The sequence below is a fragment of the Artemia sp. Qi Xiang Cuo genome, chromosome 1, assembly GCF_049724085.1.
Source record: "Artemia sp. Qi Xiang Cuo chromosome 1, ASM4972408v1, whole genome shotgun sequence".
In the NCBI taxonomy this organism is placed as follows: domain Eukaryota; kingdom Metazoa; phylum Arthropoda; class Branchiopoda; order Anostraca; family Artemiidae; genus Artemia; species Artemia sp. Qi Xiang Cuo.
In genome coordinates this window covers 84,224,630-84,250,013 of record NC_142794.1, presented here as the reverse complement: position 1 = coordinate 84,250,013, position 25,384 = coordinate 84,224,630, and the positions used below count along the sequence as shown (strand labels likewise).

General features: G+C 34.4%; 1 protein-coding gene and 1 long non-coding RNA gene across 5 annotated transcripts in view; one reads left to right on the top strand and one right to left on the bottom strand.

The window, feature by feature from the left end:
- The window catches only part of LOC148956830 (vesicle-associated membrane protein-associated protein A-like), a 30,391-nt gene extending 25,935 nt beyond the window's left edge, over nt 1–4,456 (bottom strand). For all 4 annotated transcript variants that reach the window (XR_016141615.1, XR_016141616.1, XM_089087458.1 and 1 more), the window contains exons 1-3: nt 4,308–4,456; nt 2,336–2,446; nt 231–308 (exon numbers count right to left, since the gene is read on the bottom strand). Coding sequence is in view for 1 of the 4 variants with exons in the window: in XM_089087465.1 (XP_088943591.1) it covers nt 277–308; nt 2,336–2,446; nt 4,308–4,431 (267 nt within the window). In the remaining 3 variants the exon portion in view is untranslated. The remainder of the gene's footprint in view (nt 1–230; nt 309–2,335; nt 2,447–4,307) is intronic.
- Nucleotides 3,494–25,384, top strand: part of LOC148956829 (uncharacterized) — a 54,046-nt gene continuing 32,155 nt past the window's right edge. Inside the window, exon 1 of the long non-coding RNA XR_016141618.1 lies at nt 3,494–3,569. This is a non-coding gene — a long non-coding RNA (uncharacterized LOC148956829). The remainder of the gene's footprint in view (nt 3,570–25,384) is intronic.

The following is a 25,384-nucleotide window of genomic DNA, read 5'->3' as shown; positions in this document are numbered from 1 at the left end:
GAGATGAAAGCGAAAGGTGAAATAACGTCTTCTCGGGTCCGTCAAAAAGGTACGGATATATGGCTGGAAATCAAAGGATCTTCTTCATCTTCGTGGTCTCGCGCCTAGTTACGTTTGGTTTGCATGGAATCGCCCCAAAAAGTTCTAAGCAACATAAGACAAAAAAAATATCATCAAACGAAATCTTAAAAAAAAAACATACAAGTCTTTAAAGCAAAGTATGTTCAAACCTTTTCAACGTGAGGAAGGAGGTCCAAAATACACCTCAATCTCCAATCATGTTTGTCCTCTCCTGCTACTTCTTTCCACTGAAAAACACATAAAATGTTACCAATTAAATGTAGAAAAATAAAAATTATTTAAAATATAAAATTCAATCAAAATAATAAATTGGAGAACTTTTCAAAGAGCTGAAAGGTACTAAAAAATCTATCAAAATTTTACTTAAAATGCTGTGGTACTCTCATTTACTCCCATTTTTATCCCCATTCTTTCATTACTATTTCCTTTAACTTATTATATTATATTTCTGTCATTGTTTAGCATAAATATATATATATATATATATATATATATATATATATATATATATATATATATATATATAAATATTGTTCCTATAAATATCAACTTTTTCTTTCTTGTATAATTTTCCTTCATGTTATCTTTATTTTATTTCTATTTTGACCTAAATTTATTCCAAAATACTTGTATATAAGTATATTGAGCATATATAGTGGTGAATCTTTCCCTTCTTTTAACCAAAAAAACAATCTAAATACATAACAAATATTCCACAAATTTTGCATCTTTCAGCAGGAAGAATGTGTTATATTCTAGAATGTGTTATATGTGTTATAAAAGTTTAGGAGGGGGTCACAGGTCCTCTTGATCCTCCAATTGACGCCACTGCCTATTTGTATATATCATAATTTAATCTTGCTGTAAAAGAAAACAATCATAATACAAACCAATGATACAAATCCTAGATTGGTCCTTGTGGTTTGTCCCAAGACCTTGAAATTTGGGTCCTGAGCTTGGAATCAAACAAAAACAATACATATATATATATATATATATATATATATATATATATATATATATATATATATATATATATATATATATATATATAAATATTTAAATATTTATATATATATATATATATATATATATATATATATATATATATATATATATATATATATATATATATATATATATATATATATATATTAAGTGTTACTTCTAATAATGTCTTAAAGTATCAAGGACAGTGAAAATAAAATTTGATTGTTGGAAATTGTTAAGTGGAAACCAACGCAACCATACATATTTTTAAAAATTAGGAAAAATTGAAAGTGAATTTGAATGAGGATGACCTCTATATGCCATTATGTAATTTTGGTAGTAGCGGGCACCGAACTTAAAAATTGACATGATTTTGAAAAATCAGTGTAAAATAAGCTAAAAACACATAGCATTAGAGACGTTAAGAAGGTGTAGCCTTCATTTGAAGGTTGTCTTGAAATCAACAGATTGTTCATGTTTGAATTTTTACAAACAAAAAGCAGAGTTAACTAATGCTTATTTTGTTTCAAGTTTAAAAACTGATTTAACTGATGAAAGTGTCGTGCTGCCCTAAAAGCTGCATAATTTTAAAACAATCACTAGAAAAATATTGGAAAAAAAAACTGTTGGAATAAAACTAGGATGGGTCCCAGAAACGATCTTTTTTTTTAATGTCCTTGGTACTTTATGAAATATATATCATTTTCTTACTCATTGGTGTTATATTGCTTTTCTTGTCTCTTTGATGAATTAAAAAACAAAAAAAAACACTAGTGATAACCTCTCTTCTCATTTACATAAACAGTTAAGAAAATATTTTTTTTATAATAAGGTCGTTGTCGCCGTATGCCTAATGCCCCATTCACAATGAGATTTTACTAATACCGAGATTTAACTAGTGCTAATTTAAGCTGATCAAAACTTTCGTAGATTTTTTCAGCCAAACAGAAACTTTTGTGAAAAATCTGATTGGTTCAAATCAGCGCTAGCTAAATCTTGGTATTAGTAAAATCTCATTACCAGTAGGACTTACAACAATTTTATTTTTATATTAATTAGGGTAACATTTTTGAGGTTTTCAATTAGAAAAAAAACACAAAACAATTTTTTCATTTTCAACGTATTCTTAAATGCATTTTGTGTAACATAGCTTTTGGAATATCAAACGCCTACAGTGGAGCAGTTACTACACTGTCTAAATTAGTTGTTCCCTCATAACTTAACACAGCTTTTGGAATGGAAAAATCCATGATTGAGTACTTACCACGTTGTCTAAATTGGTCATTTCTTCCGGAACTGCAACATAGAGAACTTGAAACTTGAGCTTTCTTGAAACTTGAAACTTGATCGTTAATATCAAATGGCTGCAGACTCACTGGAATCAGGAAAAACCAATTAGAGCTACTGAATCACACTTTCCTATACAATCCTGTGACTGAAAAGGAGAAGAAATTCCAGGGCAACAAGGACATTGATGCTAATTTGGACACCCCTCTTTTTCACAAACAATCAATTTGTATAAAATATTTTATTTTCACCCTACAATAACAACTGATCCACAATATCAGGGCAAAAGGAGTGACTGAAATTAAAACATTTTCTACAGCAAATTCGAAGCTATGCTACTTTGAGGATAAATTTGATATAAATTGACTTTAAAAAGCTGGCTAAGTTTTAACCAGGATGAAGGCCAAAAAGCATTGGAGAAATTACCGACAACCCTGGTTCAGATTTGATCTATATAATATTACATTTTTAGACAATTAATAATATCCTCCATTGTCTTTATCCCTCCATTCTTTTCCGTGACTTCCAAATTCAGATTTTATTTTCATATTTGTTATTTCAAATATTGTAAATTTTTATTTCGCTTTCGAATTTGTTTTCTTAATGCTGACCTAGTCTCGATGTTTAAAATTAATGCGCTGTAGCAGACATCTGCTGGAGGCTAAAAGTAAGGAGCAGCATTAAAAATTAAAATGAACAAACCTTATTCTGTATATGAGGGGGCTGCCCTTCCTCATCCCTCGCTCTTTACGCTAAATCTTTATAGTTCTTTGAAAGATTCCTCATACAAATTCAGCGGCCCTATTGTTCCAGGAGTTGTTCTTGAAGAATTAGGGCATAAAGTCAAACTTTAGCGCAAAAAAAAATATTCTTACACACTAATCTTACGAAATTTACGTGTATTAATTGCAATAATCAATACACAGAATTCAACGAGCTTTCTATTCGGCGAAAACTTATTGTGTTCTGCCAATTTTTATTCCAATTCAAACTAGAATCAGAAATCATTAATTATTTTATTAACGTGGAACAGAAATATACTTATGAACGAAATCTGATTTCCTAAAATTCGGCAACAAGGAACAGGCATCAACAAATTGATAGGAATTTTAGACGTGTCAATGGTTTGAAAAGCTAAAGAGAGGCTAATTTAAAAGAAAGGAAACCTAAAATATCTCACTAATTGCAATGCAAAAAGCTGTCTAATCAATGTAAGTACAGCATAAATAATGTGCATCCTGTGTCCCAGAAGATTTCAATCAAGCCAGTTAGCACAACAGGAAACTTCAAAAGCAGTCAAATTATTTAATGAGACTTCTTTTGAGCTAATTTTTAATATTTTCCAAGCCGGTATACTAGAATATTTTTAGGAAATGCACTTTCCTGAACTTTAAAAAGAAAATTCAGATCTGTTCAATGAAAACAACAAAGTTTATGTTTTCTAGTTATGTAAGTTTCATTAAACCTGAATATCTCCATCTCTGGCACAAAACTGGAGAAGTTAAGTGGTGTTTCTAAGATTTTGGGAAAGTAGGAGTTTGCTTCCAGTTTTCTGTCATTTATTCGGATCTTTTATTTAAGCTATATAAGTTATGGCAAGACCCCCCCCCCCTTCCCCAATTTAATTCTGACTAATTTGGCCACACAAAGTAAAAAAGCTTGTCTTGGACGTGATAGGACGAATCTTCAAGGTATCAAACAAACTTAAGCATTTGTCTAAGAGTGATGACATTCTACCAATGGAGGAATTTATTTCAGGAGGAGTGACATATTCGTGAAAATAGTAAAACGAGTCTGTTTAAATGTAAATTATTCAAGTTTTTTGTAAACACTAAAAATGGGGGTACTTATACCCGCGCATGTGAAAACGCAATCGCAATATTTTTGTCAGGTTATTGTTAAAAATTGATAGCAAGAAGTAGACATAAGAGCAGCAAAATACAACTCACCTAAAATGGTAACAGTGCTATGTGTAGCTAAAACACCGGTTGCGGGTTTTACCCAGCATTTCCAGGGGGCAGTAGTTCTGACCTTGAAACAGACACATTGATCAGATATATTGGATATTATCATTGTTGCAGTTGATGTGTCACTGAAAGGTCCTACAAAATCAACATTTTAAAAAAATACAAATGAATGTGCATTTTTACTTTAATATACATATGCTGGTATTCATTCTTTAAAATGTTAATAATATTTGATTTATTAAAGTTTTAAATGTTTTATTGATTTTAAAAGTTTTAAAAGTTTTATTTGATTTATTAAAGTTTTCAATTTTTTTCAATTAAGTGCAGACTATGTTCAGGCCCTGGGAAGGTATAGGGATTTTGACCCCTACTAATGTTAATTTCAGCTCGTTTCGAGTTTGACTGTGTTATTTATTATAAATTCTGTTCGTTTTGGGTTTCATTTATTTATTGATGCTGATTTGAGGTAGTTTTACACTTGGTAGATTATTTCACTTTATTTTTTCTCATTTTTGGTTTAATGGAGCTCTTTACTTTCCTTTGAAAGACTTATTTTGTGGAAAAAATTTTAATTAATTTCTGTTCGTTTTATATTGAAAGTCTTTTCAGAGAAAAAGAAAATAATAGTTTAAATCTTTTCGATTCTTTTTTAAGAATTTATAGTTTGGCCTGCTATTTGTCTGCTGGCGAAAATTTTTCTACAATTTTTAACAACATACACCCTTTTAAAAATCTGGACACAAATTAGTAGTGTTTAATTTAGTTTTTTTTTATACCTCTACTAGTTCACCAGAAAAATAAAACTTAATACCATTTGCAAAAAAATCTGTCTATACTCTTTGACAGCTTGGATACACTTACAAACTTTTGATTTAGTTAAGTTTTAAAAGTAGAATTAGTAATGAAAGTAGCAAAATGTTTGACTATGTTTTTTTTTTCATATCAAATAAAAAAATTCACAGAAAATTATCCAAGATAAATTATTATATTATATGTATTAGTAATTACTATTAATAGATTAACCAGGAAAAATTGCTAAAAGCAATGGTTTAATCAACTGTTGAAGAGTCGGTTAACCTTTTATATAACTTTTTTTTTTGCAAAACTAGTACATACCTCCACACACAGGAGATAGAAGGAGAGAGATACCCTTCTTATATTGGTTCAAGCACCCCTTCCCTTTTTTCTTATGCTCTACATGTGAAATAGTTTGTATGCAAAATTGCACAGAGAGAGAGAAAAAAAATTAAGCATAGATGATGGATTGCTAACCAGAAAATACGAATAGACATACATTAGTTAGTCTAGATACTAACAGGTTACCAAACCTAGTCTAGATCTAGTCTAGATACCAAACCTAGGTATCTAGTCTAGATACCAAAAAAAAGGGAAGACAGGGCAGGAGATTATTAAACACATACACAAAAATACCTTTAATGTATTGTTTTCCTTTTTTTTTTCCTCAAAGGGGATCCATCAACCTAATTTCTGGGGGAGGGGTGATCTTCCTACACACAAATATGTACTTATTTCTCATCAACAATTGGTTCATGACACCAACTTGGAAAAAAATCACAAAGCTTAGTGTTAGGCCTGGGGCAGTATCCAGGCATTAGGGTTGGGGGAGGTTCAATTAAATTGAAAGTAAACATACAAATCCATCAAATTGCTTCTCTACTAAGAATAAAGTAAGTATTCCCTTATTAGTTTATGTAATATAGAAGGAAAATTTACACTAAAATAATCCATTTGCATTGAATTAGTTCTTATTTGAAAAGAAAGTCTAACTAAATATAATTATATTTAGACTAATATAACTAAATATAATTTCTGGTGCCAATCTAAGTCCTATTCTGGACTAAAGACTGAAATATAGAATATACCTCCTGCTGTATTTTCTGGTTGCCTGGGACTGCTGTTCCTTTTGCCCATTCAAACGTCGATTTTTCAAATTTTAGTTTTAATTTGTAAATTGTTTGAGATATTTTTTATTCTTTTATCATGTTATTTTTTTCATATCTATATTTTGAATGTTTTTTTTATTTTAAGTTTCTTTTTTTATAAGCATATTTATTTCATTTTCCAGTTGGTCAGAGAAAATATACAATGTTTAATAACACCTGGTGGATGATTTCCTATTGGTTAATTTATACCTGTAATTTGTTAAATAGGAATGTTTTCTCTTTATGTCTTTTTTTGCTGGGTCTGTGGAGTCCTGCTTTGTTTGATTTCAGTTGTGGATTTTGTCTTTTTTGAATGAACTCTCTTTCCTTTGGCCACTTCTTTTTATTTTCTTTCTATTTTGTCATTAGATGTTTTTTAATTTTATGTGCTTAATTGATTAATAGTTTAATATATGAATGCTTCATTTCGTGATCCTCCTGCTTTACTGGCCATGGAGCCTTTGTGGGATCTCTGATTGTGTTATTGAGTTGCTTTTTGTTGAAAATAAATATATCTAAATACCTTCCTAAATATATCTTATTTCATTGCATTCAGACAACTTATATATATATGTGATTTTCAGGAGCACTCTCCTCCCCTCCCCCTACCCTTAGTGGCTGTCTGTACCCCTAGTCTAAACACTAAGTTTATTTTTTTGATCAGTTTTTTTTTGTACCAATCTAGTCTATCCATCCCTCCTCCCAGAACATGATGCTATAATAACGAAATTCTTGCTTTATTTCATAAAATTTGTATTTATTGGATAATAAAAGTTGTTTTCAGTTTAACTACATCACATAATAACCCCCTTCCAATCCCTGGAAATAGCCCCATGCTAAAAGCACAAGTTATCTGATTGTCTTGACTTGCATTGTTTTGTACAATTATTTCTGATCAAAAGTTAGTTCCTAATACTGAGTGAGGCAAGCTTTGAATTATAAATGGATAAATGTTCAAACTTTCATAAATCACCATGGACTGTATCACATGTCCTGAGTTTAAAGTGCAGTTAGTCTTCCATACTAGACATAGCGGCACACCTAGAGAAGACTAAAACTTTGACAACACACTCCAGATGGCCAGCTTCAAGCTAAGAATGAAAAATCATCAAAAGCAAAAAATACCAAGATTCTATGTGGAACTCCTGTGAAATTTTGGAATGAGGTAAACATGTGTTCTACATTAACTGAGAAATTCCAGAAGATCCTGGCAAATAATTTTTCCATCAGCCACCGCTAACAAGGTAAACTCTCTCGCCAAAAAGGTCATACCAGCAATCATCAAGACAGCAAATAACACCCTTGGATGGAAAACTCCCCATGAAAAACCAATCATATATATGCTATGCAATGTATGTGAAACTAGAATATTATGCAAGGATAAATAGATTTTCTTTAACCAGTTCAACAGCAACAGCTAGGATACCTTTAAGCTACTTAAGGAAAAATTAGAGAAAGAGATCATAAAGCACTACATAAGCTTCTGTAATATGAAATCCAATAATTGTGAATTATGTAAACCAAAGGGAACAGCATAGCAGCTATCAGAATGGGAGGTGCACTGAGACAAAACTAAAAATTGCAAACACATGCAATCCTGGATAAAGACAGAAAAAAGATTGAGAGTGATCCTGGAATACTACTACTACTACTACTAAAAACTCACTTTAGCACCAAGCCACCTAAGGCCAATCTAGCTATGCATGCTCTTACTCCATCCAATTCCATTCCAAAACTCACTCTTTACATCTTCCCAGAAAGCTTCCATTTCCCTTAAATCTTTCATTACAACATCCTCCCATACCCAACCTAGGACAACCTGCTTTTCATTAGCTGCTTAACTCCTGTTGTTATTCTCATACATAGCACTAATCCTTTTAATGTATTTGTCTGGCACACCATACAAGGATAAGACCTTAGCTAAAGCTCTTCCATCAGAATCAAATGCTTGCTCATAATCTATAAAACTGAGAATTAAAGGTGTTAGATGACTCAGGCACTTCTCAATTATTAATCTAAGAGTAAAAATTTGGTCAACACATCTTCTACCCTTCCTAATGCTGCCACTGTTCTTCTCTTAACTAAAAAAACAAAAAAAAACAAGTTTTTTGAACTGAAAGTAAGGAGCAATGTCAAAACTTAAAATGAACAGAAATTATCCGTATATGAAAGGGACTGTCCCCTCTTCAACAGCTTGCTCTTTACACTAAAGACTATGTCAAAGACTATGACTACATGACTATGTCAACAAAAAACGAACATAAATTAATTTTAAAAAAATTTTCCACAAGACAAGGTTTTTTAAAAAAAAGTAAGAGCTTCGTTAAGCCTAGAATGAGCAAAAATAAAGTCAAGTAACGGTCCAAGCGTAAAACTACCACAAATTACTATCAATAAATAAATGAAACTCAAAACGAACAGATATTACAATAAATAGTCAGTTAAAACTCAAAACGAGCAAAACTTAAAATGAGTAGGGTCGATAACCCCTGTGTCTTCTCAAGACCAGAACACAATTTGCGCAAGGCTTAATGGAGCTCTTTACTTTTCTCTGAAAAACTTGTCTTGTGGAAAAAAGTTTTTGAAATTAATTGCTAAAGAAGTGGACTTGGAAAATGACAATTCAGGTCAGATGGACAAAAAGACCACCATTTTGTCAAAACTTGCAAAGATGGTTGGTAGTATTCACATTGATCCGTTTGAAAAACTAGACAAACAGGTTGCCACAATTTCCAAAACACTATCCATGATATATAGATCCCCTGAAGTGAAGAAAAGATTCAGATTACAGGTCGATATAATGGATTTTATGCGATAGGCAAACTCAGTTAAGGAAAAATTGAAAAGATACAAAAGCCAGATCGTCATAGGCTACGTGATTTATATGAAATCATATCCAACTTTATTTTCAAATGGCAAATTGAGATCAAACATAAACAACATGGAAAAAGAAGTAGAAAAGATGCAGAAGTAGAATGTGGAAGTTCAGACTTGAATGTAAGGAAATTGCATTGTATCAAAGTCCACAATTTGTACGAGAATACAGGAAAAATAAGACTAAAGAAGAAGGTTCAGATTTGAGTGAAAATAAATTGAGCCCCTGGGTCTGAACGAAGTTAGTCAGGATCAATCTGAAGTAAATCAAAACATATTATCCGATTTTCACATGACTGTCTCTACGAATCAAACAGATGCGGTGGAATTTCATCTAAAAAATAGAGTAACCCTAACCTGAATGACAGTTTCCAGAAAACAGCTTTACATTATGCCGCAAAGAAGTACACTATATATTTGTCAGCTACTAGTTTCAAATGGGGCAACTATAAATGCATTAAATTCTAAAAATCGTACCCCTATACATTTTTCTGGCAGACGAGACGCATTAGATATTTGTCAGTTAATAGTTTCAAATGGTGCTCTTATAAATGCCTTAGATTCTGACAATGACACATCTCTATGTTATGCTGTGAATTCAAATGCAATGGTTGTAGTTAAATATCTCGTAGAAAAGGGAGCAGACTCCCATTTGGAAAATTGTAGAAAAGTAACAGCCTTAGATACAGCTGTAAAACAACTATTAATCTACTTCTGAATGGTATCAAAGAATGGCAAAATTCAAGTTTGCTCTTAGGTAAGAGAGAGCATAGGCAGCGCAATAGTGCTGCCTAAGTAAAGAACGATGTTGGCACAATGTATTATTTATTATTTTTTTCCCTTTAGACCAGGGCACTTTGTATCAAAGAAGCTGTCGTAGAAACTTCGAAAAGGGCTCATTCAATTGGAAATTGGAGTGGCTTGTGCCCTTTTTAATAGTCAAAAGTGATTAGAAGGCAACTAACACCCCTTCCACGCCCACCATTTCCCGAAACACATCCAATCAAAATTTTGAGATAGCCATTTTGATCAGTGTAGTTGATTTCCTGACAGAAATTAGGTTTTTGAGGAGAACCCCCCCCCCCCGCCCGCAGGGCAAGGGTTGTAAGTTATGGCCTGGGGCATATAAGGTTTTTATAGAAAGTGTTGTCGTAGAAACTTCAAAAAAGGCTCATTTGATTGGAAATTCAAAGGGCTAGTCCCCTTTTAATGGTCGAAAGTCAATGGAGGGCAACTAACCCTCCTTTCACACCCACCTTTTCCCCAAACACATCCAATCAAAATTTTAAGACAGCCATTTTGTTGAAAGTAGTTGAAAGTTCTGGAAATTAGATCTTTGAGGCTGAACCCCCCCCCCACAACCCTCAGGGCAAGGGTTGTAAGTTATGCCCTTGGGGCATATGAGGTTTTTATAGAAAGTGTTGTCGTAGAAACTTCAAAAGGCTAGTGCCCTTGTTAATAGTCAAAAGTCATTGGAGGGCAACTAACCCGCCGTCACGCCCACCTTTTCCCCAAACACATCCTATGAAAATTTTAAGCTGGCCATTTTGTTGAACGTAGTTGAAAGTCCTAGAAATTAGGTCTTTAAGGATGACAAACCCCCCCCCCCCCCCAGCCCTCAGGGCGAGGGTTGTAAGTTATGCCCCGGGGGCATATAACTTTTTATTAAACGCGTTGTCGTAGAAACTTTAAAAAGGGCTCATTCGATTGGAAATTGAAATGGCTAGTGCCCTTTTCAATAGTCGAAAGTGATTGGAAGGCAACTAAAACCCATTCCACGCCCACCATTTCCCCAAACTGATCCAATCCAAATTTTGAGATAGCCTTTTTCTTCCGCGCAGTTTAAAGTTCAGGAAATTATACCTTTGAGCAGGGCACTCCCCCCACAGTCTTCATGGCAACGGTTATAAGTTATGCCCTGGCATATAAGCTTTTATTGAAATCTTTGTCGTAGAAACTTGAAAAAGTTGATTTGAAATTCAAAGGTCTAGTGTCTTTTTGATAGTCGAAAGTGATTTGAGGACAACTAATCCCCCTCTCACGCTAACCTTTTCCCCAAACACATCCAATCAAAATTTTTAGATAGCAATTTTGTTCAGCGCAGGGGATTTCCAGACATATATTATGTTTTTTGGGAGGATACTCCCCCACAGCCCTCAGGGTAAGGGTTGTAAGTTATACCCTGGGGGCATATAAGGCTTTTATAGAAAGTGTTGTCGTAGAAACTTCAAAAAAGGCTCATTCGATTGGAGAATGAAATGGCAAGTGCCCTTTGTAATAGTCAAAAGTGATACGAAGGCAACTAACACCCCTTGAAATTAGGTTTTTGAGGAGGACACTCCCCCCCACCCAGTCCTCAGGGCAAGGGTTGTAAGTTGTAAGTAACCCGCCGTCACGTCCAACTTTTCCCGAAACACATCCTATAAAAATTTTAAGATAACCATTTTGTTGAACGTAGTTGAAAGTCCTAGAAATTAGGTCTTTAAGGATGACCACCACCCACAGCCCTCAGGGCAAGGGTTGTAAATTATGCCCTGGGGGCAACTTTTTATTAAACGCGTTGTCGTAGAAACTTCAAAAGGCCTCATTCGATTGGAAATTGAAATGGCTAGTGCCCTTTTTAATAATCGAAAGTGATTGGAAGGCGACTAACACCCCTTCCATACCCACTATTTCCCCAAACTGATCCAATCAAAATTTTGAGATAGCCTTTTTCTTCTGCACAGTTTAAAGTTTAGGAAATTACACCTTTGAGCAGGGCACTTCCCCCACAGTCTTCAGGGCAACGGTTATAAGTTATGCCTTGGGGGCATATAAACTTTTATTGAAATCTTTGTCGTAGAAACTTGAAAAAGTCTATTTGAAATTCAAAGGTCTAGTGTCCTTTTAATAGTCGAAAGTGATTTGAGGGCAACTAGCCCCCTTCTCACGCCAACCTTTTCCCCAAACACATCCAGTCAAAATTTTTAGATAGCAATTTTGTTCAGCGTAATTGATTTCCAGACAGAAATTATGTTTTTTGGGAGGATACTCCCCCACAACCCTCAGGGCTAGGGTTGTAAGTTATACCCTGGGGGCATAGAAGACAATTATAGAAAGTGTTGTCGTAGAAACTTCAAATAAGGCTCATTTGATTGGAAATTCAAAGGGCTACTGCCCTTTTTAATAGTTAAAAGTGATTAGACGGCAACCAACCCTCTTCTCACGCCCACCGTTTCCCCAAACACATCCTTCAAAATTTTAAGATAGCCATTTGGTTCAACGTAGTTGAAAGTTCTGGAAATTAGGTATTTCAGGATGACAACCCCCCCCCCACAACCCTCAAGGCAAGGGCTGTAAGTTATGCCCTTGGGCCATATAAGGTTTTTATAGAACGTGTTGTCGTAGAACCTTCAAAAATGGCTCATTCGATTGGAAATTGAAATGGCAAGTGCCCTTTGTAATAGTCAAAAGTGATACGAAGGCAACTAGCACCCCTTGAAATTAGGTTTTTGAGGAGGAAACTCCCCCCCCCCCATCCCTCAAGGCAAGGGTTGTAAGTTATGCCCTGGGGGCATATAAGGTTTTTATAAAAAGTGTTGTCGTAGAAACTTCAAAAAAGGCTCACTTGATTGGAAATTCAAAGGGCTAGTGCCCTTGTAAATAGTCAAAAGTCATTGGAGGGCAGCTATCCTGCCGTCACGCCCACCATTTCCCCAAACACATCCTATCAAAATTTCAAGATAGCCATTTTGTTGAGCGTAGTTGAAATTCCTAGAAATTAGGTCTTTGAGGATGACCACCCCCCACAGCTCTCAGGGCAAGGGTTGTAAGTTATGCCCTGGGGGCATATAACTTCTTATTAAACGCGTTGTCGTAGAAACTTCAAAAAGGGCTCATTCGATTGAAAATTGAAATGGCTAGTGCCCTTGTTAATAATCGAAAGTGACTGGAAGGCAACTAACACCCCTTCCATGCCCACTATTTCCCCAAACTGATCCAATCAAAATTTTGAGATAGCCTTTTTCTTCCGCACAGTTTAAAGTTTAGGATATTACACCTTTGAGCAAGGCACTTCCCCACAGTCTTCAGGGCAACGGTTATAAGTTATGCCCTGGGGGCATATAAGCTTTTATTGAAATCTTTGTCGTAGAAACTTGAAAAAGTTTATTTGAAATTCAAAGGTCTAGTGTCCTTTTAATAGTCGAAAGTGATTTGAGGGCAACTAGCCCTCCTCTCACGCCAACCTTTTCCCCAAACACATCCAATCAAAAAATTTTTAAATAGCAATTTTGTTCAGCGTAGTTGATTTCCAGACAGAAATTACGTTTTTTGGGAGGATACTCCCCCACAGCCATCAGGGCTAGGGTTGTAAGTTATACCCTGGGGGCATATAAGGCAATTATAGAGAGTGTTGTCGTAAAAACTTCAAATAAGGCTCATTTGATTGGAAATTCAAAGGGCTAGTGCATTTTCTAATGGTCAAAAGAGATTAGAGGGCAACCAACCCTCTTCTCACGCCCGCCATTTCCCCAAAAACAAACAATCAAAATTTTGAGATATCCATTTTGTTCAACGTAGTTGAAAGTTTCGGAAATTAGGTCTTTGAGGGTGATAACCCCCTCAGAGCCCCAGGCCAAGGGTTGTAAGTTATGCCCTGGGGGCATATAAGATTTTTACATATGGCGTTGTCGTAGAAACTTCAAAAAGGACTCGTTTGATTGGAAATTGAAAGGGATAGTGCCCTTTTAATAGTCGAAAGTGATTGGAGGGCAGCTGACTCTCCTCTCACGCCCACCATTTCTCCCAACACATCCAATCATAATTTTGAGACATCCATTTTGTTCAACGTAGCTGAAAGTTCTGGAAATTATGTATTTGAGGATGACAAACCCCCACACCCCTCAGGGCAAGGGTTGTAAGTTACGCCCTTGGGCCATATAAGGTTTTTATAGAACGTGTTGTCGTGGAACCTTCAAAAATGGCTCATTCGATTGGAAATTGAAATGGCTAGTGCCCTTTGTAATAGTCAAAAGTGATACGAAGGCAACTACCATTCCTTCCACGCCCACCATTTCCCGAAACGCATCCAATCAAAATTTTGAGATAGCCATTTTGTTCAACGTTGTTGATTTCCTGATAGAAATTAGGTTTTCGAAGAGGACACTCCCCCCCAGCCCTCAGGGCAAGGGTTGTAGGTTATGCCCTGGAGGCATATAAAGATTTTATAGAAAGCTTTGTCGTGGAAACTTCAAAAAGGGCTCATTTGATTGGAAATTCAATGGGCTAGTGCCCTTGGTAATAGTCGAAAGTCGTTGGAGGGCAACTAACCCGCCATCACGCCCACCTTTTCCCCAAACACATCCTATCAAAATTTAAGATAGCCATTTTGTTGAACATAGTTGAAAGTATTAGAAATTAGGTCTTTGAGGATTACAACCCAACCCCCCACAGCCCTCAGGGCAAGGGTTGTAAGTTATGCCCTGGGGGCATATAACTTTTTATTAAACGCGTTGTCGTAGAAACTTCAAAAAGGGCTCACTCAATTGGAAATTGAAATGGCTAGTATCCTTTTTAATAGTCGAAAGTGATTAGAAGGCAACTAACACCCCTTCCACGCCCACCATTTCCCCAAACTGATCCAATTAAAATTTCGAGATAGCCTTTTTCTTCCGCGCGGTTTAAAGTTCAGGAATTTATACCTTTGAACAGGGCCCTCTCCCCACAGTCTTCAGGGCAACGGTTATAAATTATGCCCTGGGGGCATATAAGCTTTTACTGAAATCTCTGTCGTAGAAACTTGAAAAAGTCGATTTGAAATTCAAAGGTCTAGTGTCCTTTTAATAGTCGAAAGTGATTTGAGGGCAACTAGCCCACCTTTCAAGCCAACCTTTTCCCCAAAGACATCCAATCAAAATTTTTAGATAGCAAATTTGTTCAGCGTAGTTGATTTCCGGACAGAAATTATGTTTTTTGGGAGGATACTCCCCCACAGCCCTCAGGGTAAGGGTTGTAAGTTATACCCTGGGGGCATATAAGGCTTTTATAGAAAGTGTTGTCGTAGAAACTTCAAAAAAGGCTCATTTGATTGGAAATTCAAAGGGCTAGTGCCCTTTTTAATAGTCAAAAGTGATTAGAGGGCAACCAACCCTCCTCTCACACCCACCTTTTCCCCAAATACATCCAATCAAAATTTTAAGATAGTTATTTTGTTCAACGTAGTTGAAAGTTCTGGAAAGTAGGTATTTGAGGTTGACAACCCCCCCCCCCCCCCATAGCCCTCAGGGCAAGGGTTGCAAGTTATGCCCTTGGGCCATATAAGGTTTTTTATAGAACGTTTTGTCGTTGAACCTTCAAAAATGGCTCATTCGATTGGAAATTGATATGGCTAATGGCTAACACCCCTTCCACACCCACCATTTCCCCAAAAACATCCAATCAAAATTTTGAGATAGTCATTTTGTTTAACGTAGTTTAAAGTTCAGGAAATTATAAATTTTATTACAACACTCACCCCACAGTCTTCAGGGCAAGGGTAATAAGTTATTCATAGTGAGAGAGACATGCAAAGTTGACATAGCTTTATTTCATTTTTTAAGGTTAATTTAGACGAGGTCACGTGCGCGCACGTAACCTCGTCTAAATTAACCTTAAAAAATTAAATAAAGCTATGTCGACTTTGCATGTCTCTCTCACTATGTATGTGCCGTCGCGGTGTACACTCCATGTCTTTCTTGTCAATTTTACCTTATTTAGCCGACAAATGATGTTGATAATGCATTTAAAGAATGTTGATAAAGCATTTATTCGGTCTGATACTTAGATTTTGTCAATTTTATCCCTGGTATCCGAGAAATTGATGTTGATATGGAATTTAATCACTCTGATTCTTATATTTTATCAAGTTTATCCGTAAGATCCCACACAGGATGTTGATGATTAATTTATTAGCTCTGAAACTTAGATTTTGTCAACTTTATCTGATGTGACTGGCAAAAGAAGTTGATATAAAAAAAATATATTTGCTCTAACACTTAGATTTTTTCTATTTTAATCTATGTATCCGAGAAAAGGATGTTGATGTAGAATTTAATCACTCTGATACTTAGATTTTGTCAATTTTATTCGAAAAATCCGATGAAGGATGTTGTTAAAGCATTTATTCTTCTGATATTTAAATTTTGTCAATTTTTATTCGATTCATCTGACAAAAGATGTTGATAAAAAAAAAGTTTATTCTATCCGAATCTTTTATTCAATCAATTTTATTCGATGTAATTGTCAAAGGTTGTTGATAAAAAAAAAATTATTCACTCTCATGCTTATATTTTATCAATTTTATACAACATATACGACAAAGGATGATGATAATAAATTTTTTTATACTGGATAATTATAGTTTGTCATTTTTATCCTATTAATCTGGTAAAAGATTTATATTTAAACAAATTTATTCAATCTAACTCCTAGAATTTGTAAATTGTTTTACTACGTAAACAAGAACAGTCTGTAGAAATGTCAGTTCGTTATCGTTATACTTAGATTTTGTCAATTTTATCTGACATATTCAATAAAGGATCTTCTTAAAGCATTTATTCATTCTGAAATTTAGATTTTGTCAAGTTTATTTGATGCATCTGACAAATGATGTTGATAAAAAAAAAATTATTCAGGCTAGCACTTATATTCTGTCAATTTTATTCTATGTATACGAGAAAAGGATGTTGCTATAGAATTTAGTCACTCAAAAAAAGTCACACAAAAAAAATTATTCACTCTGGCACTTATACTTTATCAATTTTATTCGATGTATCTAACAAAGGATGTTGTTAAAAAAATATTCACTCTGATACTTAGATTTTGTCAGTTTTATCCGACATATCCGACAAAGGATGTTGATAAAGAATTTATTCATTCTGAAATTTAGATTTTGTCAATTTTATCCGATGTATCCGCCAAAGGATGTTGATAAAAAAAAATTATTCACTCTAACACTTAGAATTTGTCAATTTTATCCTATGTATCTGAGAAAAGGATGTTGATATAGAATTTAGTCACTCTGACACTTAGATTTTGTCAATTTTATCCGACATATCCGATAAAGGATGTTGATAAAGAATTTATTCATTCTGAAATTTAGAATTTGACAATTTTATCCGATGCATCCGCCAAATGATGTTGATATAAAAAATTATTTACTCTGACAGTTATATTTTTTCAATTTTATACGACATATCCGATAAAAGTTTTTCATAATGAATTTATTCATTCTGAAATGTGGATTTTTTCAATTTTATCCTATATGTCTGCCCAAGGATGTTGATAAAAAAAATTTATTTAATCTAAAAGTTATAATTTGTAAATGTTGTCCTCTGTATCCGAGAAAATGATGTTGATATAGAATTTAGTCACTCTGATGCTTACATTTTTTCATCTTTATCCGATATATCTGCCAAAGGATGTTAATAAAAAAAAATTATTCTCTCTGATACTTATATTTTGTCAATTTTATCCGACATATCGGAAAAAGGATGTTGATATAAAATCTATTCATTCTGAAATTTAGATTTTTTCAATTTTATTTGATGTGTCTGATAAAAGGATGTTGATAAAAAAAATTTATTCACACTGGCACTTTGATTTTGTCAATTTTATCCTTTGTATCTGACAAAAAATGTTGATAAGGAATTTATTAATTCTGAAATTTAGCTTTTGTTAATTGTATCCGTTGTAGATTGCAAATGATTTTGATAAAAAAAAAATTATTCCCTCTGATCCTGTCAGTTTGTCCATTTTATCATATTTGTCTGAAAAAGGATGTTGATATAGAATTTATTCATTCTGAAATTTAGATTTTGTCAATTTTATCCGCCATATCTGATAAAGGATGTTGTTAAAGCATTTATTATGTTATTAAACATGTAGTATTTTTTGTAGTTTTGTTTATTTGTAAATAAATAACGTGTATTATTCCTTAAAAATGTTTTTGTTTTCAAGAAATTAGGTAATTAGGGAAATTATTATTTATTCAAGGGGCCGTTGTAATCTTTAGTCAGTTGTATTTTGACATTGCAAGGGACTATTTATCAATTTAAAACTCCATTGAGGTCATTTCTTTGCAGACCATCAATGTCTGGCGAAACGAGACTTTTAACAAAAATAGTTTAAAATCATGATAAAATGTTTTTAGACAATCCAAAAAAATTACTATTGCTACAGTGTTTGGCAAGAATCCTATGATAGAATAATAACTTTTGCCCCAGACACAAAATCCATACAGGGACTTGATATTTTCAACAGTATTGAGTCAAACTCTTGGTTGATTATTGATGATCTGGCCAAATCCATTGAAAAATGGTCTCAGGAGATGATACAATTGTTCACTGTCCGATATCATCATCAACAGATTTCCGTAACCCTAGTTCTACACAATCTCTTTCAGCAGAGCAAGTGTATGAGAATACTTGCTTTGAATTGCACCTACTATATCATCTACAGGGTTGTTCGTGATTCCAGTTCCCTCATAACGTTAAACAGACAAGTATATACGGGTGAACCGTAATTTCTACTCTCGGCGTAGAATCAGGCTACCAATAAAACCTATGGCTATATTCTATTGGACCTAAATCAGAACACACCCGAGGACTTGCGTGCAGTCACCGATATTTTTGACAATGAAACTATTGTTTATCTGCCGGTGAACAGTAAAAAATGTCGTTAGTTGCAATCATGACACTAAAGAAACTACATGAACATCAACATTTATTCACCGTCCAAGGTAATCCAAAACCCCGACTTAGGAGGGCAATACTCAAACATTGTGTCGACAGAGAATTCATTAATCTCACATGAGAACCTTGTTTGAATTTAACTGAAGCAATGTCAACTGCCAGAAGGGGTTAAGCAGCAGACTAAGCAACCTTGTTTCCTTGTACGTGACCTAGCAGCAAGCAAAAATAAAAGAAACGATTTTAACACAAAATGACTTCTTCAAGTGGGTGGTAGCTTCTTTACACTTTTACTGTCAATCATTGCAGGACTTGTAAACAGTTTTCTCTAGATGGCCAATTTCTATAAATTGACTCCAATTGAACTCGCCCTTTCGCCAAAGGAACATTTCGAGGACAATCTCAATAAATTCATTAACAATGAGACAATTGACAACGAAGAAAAATTAATGCTGCTCCAAAATGCACTTTGCCGAGTCGACAAACAAAACCCCTATTGCGGGAGACCACTAAATTCAAATGTCATTGATTACAAAAAGGAAATGACTCCACCGCTATCATCATTAATAACAACAACAACACCAGCAATACTGAAAGAAGGGGATTTGTCTAAGGTTGTGACAAGTGGTGCAGATCTAATGCCACTTTCCTATCATGAACAGTGTAAAAAACTCTTGATTTATCTCACTGAAAGTGAATATATTCAAATTGATACTAAGACGGAATCCAGTTATACTCCTTAGCAAGACCTACATTCTACTTGATTTATTATCAGATTTGGTCAAAAATCGTAAAAGACGGGTATTATTTGACAGTCATTTGCATAATATTTTAAACTCACCAAACTTCTCCAAAAGTTTTATTGGCAATAAACATGTTTTAAAACGATTAAAGGAATTTATTCAAATATCAAAAGATGTTTTTGACTCATTTTTAGAAAATAATAGCACGTCAAGTGGAAACTATTTGATAAGAGTAATTGGGGACTCAAGCGAAGACGTCTTAATATCACTGCATCCCCCTCATCATCACTTGTTAGTATGCAAATAGGCAGTGGTCACTTCAGTACTTGTTTACGTTCAAAATGGTTGAAGCATTGAAACATGCTTATGAGAATATTTGTGAAGTGGGAAATTTAAGTTCACCCACTACACTTGCTCATGTCACTGGACATGAAAAAAGCTTGCGGCAGGGTATCTACAGAATGAATCAAGTTACACTCCACATCGTAATCGTAAAGTTCATGGTAGTCATGATCGAAAACTTAAGTTTTTTTCCAATTACAAATATTACAAACAGATCTTTTGACCCTAGATGAGATTCAACGGCGACAGAATCAGCCATACAAGTACATTCTGCTTGCACTAAGTGTTTTTAGTCGCTATGCATATGCCATTCTACTGCAGTCAAAGAGAGGTGATGAAGTTGCTAAAGCTCTTGAAATCATCCTTGAACAGGTTTGCTATAAGAAGATTCAAACGGATCAAGGTAGTGAATTTGTTAATCTTCGTATAAAGAAGGTTGTATTGAAATAAAATACAATCCTCTATCATAGTTATAATCCTATAAAGGCAGCATTGGACAACGACTGATAAGAATTATTTGACTTTTATTTCAAGATATTGCTAATTGAAAAATACTGCTGCTTTTATTCATGATTTGGATAAAATCATATTTATTTATAATCAATGTCCACATCGATCCCTGTTCAACTCAACCACAAAGGAAGTTCATCATGATGCCAATACACTTGACACTTTTATTAAACAATATTCCGATGCTGGTGATGAGAAAGAGGAGAAAAAGAAGAAATTCAATGCTGGTGATACTGTTCGAATAAATTTAACTACTAATGTTTTTGTGGTCCACTTGTTGTCCACTGAACTTTTTAAAATCTCCAAACTCTTAGACGGTCTATTTTGAACAAAATGGCTATATACAAAAAAGTTGTTCGGACGCATTTGGGGAAAGAGGGTTGGAGGGGGGGGGGGGTTCTAGTTGCCATCGGATCACTTTTGACTCTTAAAAAGGAAATTGGAACTCTGAATTTCTAATCATTTGAGTCCCCTTTGAGGGTTTTTATGACCACTTCTTCCATTAAAACCTTATGGGCCCCCAGGGCCTAAGTTACAACCCTTCCCCCGGGCTCTGGAGGTGGGGGTGTATGTTCATCCCGATGTTTTTGTTATCTGATTGTTGGACTGATGTCATTCTAAACCTTTCTTCTAAAGTCAGAGTAAATTTAAGTAAACTAGGCCAGAACTCTTCATTTCGAGCTTGGAACTAAAGAATGAATAACTTGGAAAAAGGTTTTTTTTCATACATGACAAATGTAATTTTTTTTTTTATCAGTCCAGTACACTGCTGCAGAGTGAGATTTAGAGAAGGACTCAAAAGCCATTCTAAGATATTTTAATTGTCTAAGATAGTTTAATAGCTTTATTGTCAAAGTCTTTCATCAAAAAGCTTAAAAGTTTTGTGCCTTTTTTATCGTATATGCAAAATCGCTATTAGCAAAAATATCTATTTTGCGTTCACTTTCCCAATGATGCCATTCTAAGCCTTTGTTCTAAGGTCAAAGTAAATTTAAGTTCTAGTGCTGAAGTGGCAACACTGATACAACAACCTTTTTTTTAATAAATTGAACAATTTTCTAAATGCACGCTCTGATTTATTGTTTCTTGAAATTCATTGCGCTGCCTATGATAAAGTTCAAACATGCATACCTTTCTCAATACCATATTGTATATGTAAGCAATGAACGAATTGCCTAACTTACAGGTCTTAACGTGAGGGCTTTGGGGGCGGGGGGGGGTTGTCATCCTCAAAGACATAACTTACAGACCTTTTAACTACGCTGAAGAAAATGACTATATCATTTTAATATTAGTTGGGCTGAAAACCCCAACGCATTTTAGTAGTCTTATTAGTATTAGTAGCATGCAAATATTGTCTTTTTTGATCAGATCCCTTATCATTTTTTGAATTTTCCCAAATTAATATACTCAGTTATTCCTGTGTTACACCCTTTTGACAATCCTTATACACATAACGTGTTTTTATTTAGTTCAACACTCCCCTCAACATTCTCTGAAAGGCTCACCTGAATGCCCTTCGTCTTCTTGGAAAGTAAAGTTCAAACTTGCATTCCTTTCTCAAAAACATACTATTTGTAAACAATGAACGAATTGCTTGGTCCTGAAGACTGTGGGGAGGTTGACATCCCCAAAGACATAATTACTGGACCTTTTCCACAAGGCTGAGAAAAAAATTAAAATTTCGGTCGGATATGTTTTGTGGATCGATAGGCTTGGGGGAGGGGCTTATTGCCCTCTATTCATCTTTGACTCATTAAAAGGGGTACTAAAATATCCGACTTCCAATCAAATGAGCTCCATCCGTTCCAAAGCTATATATTGTTATATGATCTTTGGACTATTGGTAACAAAATGGCTATCTCACAATTTCTATCGGATACGTTTTGGGAAAAGAGGACGCCAGGGAGGGTGGGGGAGCAGATGCTCTCCATCAAGTTTGACTCTTAAAATGGACTAGAACTATACATTAACATTCAAATGAGCCCCATTTAAAGCTGAAACGACCACCCCTTTTATAAAAACCCTATATGCCCTGAGGCATAACTTACAACACTTTCGCCCAGCCTCTCTGGGATTCTGTCAACCCCAAGGACCTTATTATATGGTCTTTGGACTATTTTTGAACAAATGGCATCCTCAGAGTTTCTGTGGATGCATTTGAGGAAAATACGACGTGGGAGGGGTGTGTGGCTGCTCTCCAATCACTTTGACTCTTAAACAGAACACTAGAACATCTGATTCCAATCAAATTAGCCCATTCAGGAGTTTTTACAACCACCCTTTCCATAAAAAACCTTATCAAACAGTTCGTGGTAACCACAGTATATATAATAGCAGTATGATCTTTCCCTATCTCACCCATTATAAAAACCCGGACCGAGGTGCGAGTGCTCCAGAGAACATATAAACATAAGCGACATTAGATCTTTTGCGGGTAGACAAGTCAGATCTCTCTTGGACGCGAAACTTGGCTTCAACGTTGGAACACTAATTTTGAAGAAACTAATTTTAAATTAATTTATTCCAATACATCCATGAAAATCGGTAATTAGTAGTGCAATGGTATTATTAGATGTTTTTAGGAATTAAAAATAGGTTTCGAAGTCTCAATTTGGTTTCAAAGGCATTTTGAGAAAGTTTCTGCCAAAATACGTGTTCCAGGTTAATTGGACATATGTATATATATATATATATATATATATATATATATATATATATATATATATATATATATATATATATATATATATATATATATATATATATATATATATATATATATATATATATATATATATATATATATAAGTAGTAAGTCATATAAAGGTTTCACCAGTGATTGCGTAATATGCCTTACCACGGGCCAGGCATCTATATATTTGAACCCTACGCCTGAGGCATAGATATGTGTTTATGTTTTCAACGAATTGGGGTTACCAGGGTCATTTGCAAAGAGGTATCATTTCAACGAGTATAACTTGATTGGTGATTAGGATTTGAATATTTTTTAGGTTAAATCCGTGGTCTTTCATCTGTAAGTTGATTAGTAAGTTTTTTTTTTAAACTTGGCTAATATGTATTTAAACCTATTACTACGAACGCTACATGCATTCCATTTTTGGAACTAGGAGCGAGATTGTGTGATGCTATAAGACTGGTTTATTTTCATGGGTTCATTAATAGAAGGACTAATGTTTATGAAAAGGGTAATTACTTCTTTAGTTTACGAGATTTGCGAATTTTTTGCGAAAAGATATTTGCGTAAAGGTATTGCGAATGTTAAGAATGCCTCACGGGTAATTAAAGAATGAGATGCTTGCATCAACGATACAAAGAATAAGCTCAGATACTTAATAGATTTGACGCTTACAAGAGACATTGCTAGAAAGTATGCAATAGCTTAATTGAAAAGTAACGATAGAATGACATTGTGACTTGACCTAGCTTTACCTCGCCGATGTGGTCTGTATAATGCATAAGTAACGTTTGAAAAATATTGTCAATTTAAAAAGAACGGGCTGGAAAGTGTTTTGAGGGGGTCGGGTTGCTGGGAGGGGTGAGTTGCACGCTGGTTCAGTTAAAGGGGATACCGGTGCCCGGGGGGTTTTGGTTATACACGGGTTCAGTTACAAGGGGGGTTCAGTTGCACGAGGGTATCCCTTTTTTCGAAAATCGGGCTCCCTGTTTTCAAAATCCCTTTTTCTTCTGAGGCTTGGAGCATGTGGTGGCTAGATATTAAACGTAATGAAATTTATATAATTTCAATCTGCATAAAAACCCAATTCCTGTCAATTGTTATCAAAATTCCATTTTTGAGTTTTGGTTACAATTGAGCTAAGTCGCTCCTTCATTACAATTTAACACTATGAACTATTTGATAGAACTTATTGGGCTAACGTCCTATTTTTAATTAATCTTGTAGCAATCCGGAGTTTTTGAAGCACGATTCACGCTATTAAAGCTTAGTATTTCTGAGTCCAGTTGAAATGTGCACCATTTTAGAAAATTCTCTTTTTGGGGGAAGCTTTTGGTTCCTTTACATGTACGTAAAGGACTGAAATACCCTTACAGGAACTAGAACTTTTTATCTACCGTGAAAATATTCACAAGTATGGTATTACTTTTTCTATCTTCCACTGAAAAATTTAGAATTGAACTTTAAATTTCTTTATGTCTTTGTGAAATAAAGAACTTTAGTGGAAGATTTTTATTTTCTCTGGATAAATTAGAATTGAATTGTGTTCTTTGGTAAAATTCAGTAGGGAACTTGAACTTTTCCTCACTTCGTTGAGAAAATTTTAAATTGAACTTTAAAGTTTTTCATCTCCATGAGAAAAGTCGAAACTGAATTTAAGAAAATTTAGAATTAAAGTGAAACTTTCTATCTTCATAGAAAATAATCACAATCATAGTATAACTTTTCCTATCTTCTATGGAAAAATTAGAACTGAACTTTAAATTTTTATGTGTTGGTGAACTTAAAACTGACGTGGAAGCTTCACCTACGAAATACTATGAAACCTTAGCTCAGAAAAGTCTGAAATATCCAACTACTCATCCCAAACTAGAATTTCCAGTCAAATGAGCCCTTTTAGGATATTTTGGTACCACTAGGTCGATAGATATGCGGGTCAAATTTCATCTTAAAGTGCCAATGTATCTGATAGAATAATTTAAGTCTTATGATCAATTTCATAAAACCTATAATTTTCACCTTTTTCTTCATTAAGTATCAATTACTTCAAGTAATTAAGTCCATATTTTTTGCAGATAGTAGCTTGAATGAACGAGGGATATTGGTTTTTAGAGTTTCGCTTACTAATGAGTAGTATCACCAACCGCCACCAAATAAAAGATTCTTTTAAAATAAAAAATAAAAATTGAAAAAAGAAAAGCTCGTAAAACCCTTCCCCCTCCCCGCGCTAGGGTTATTGCTT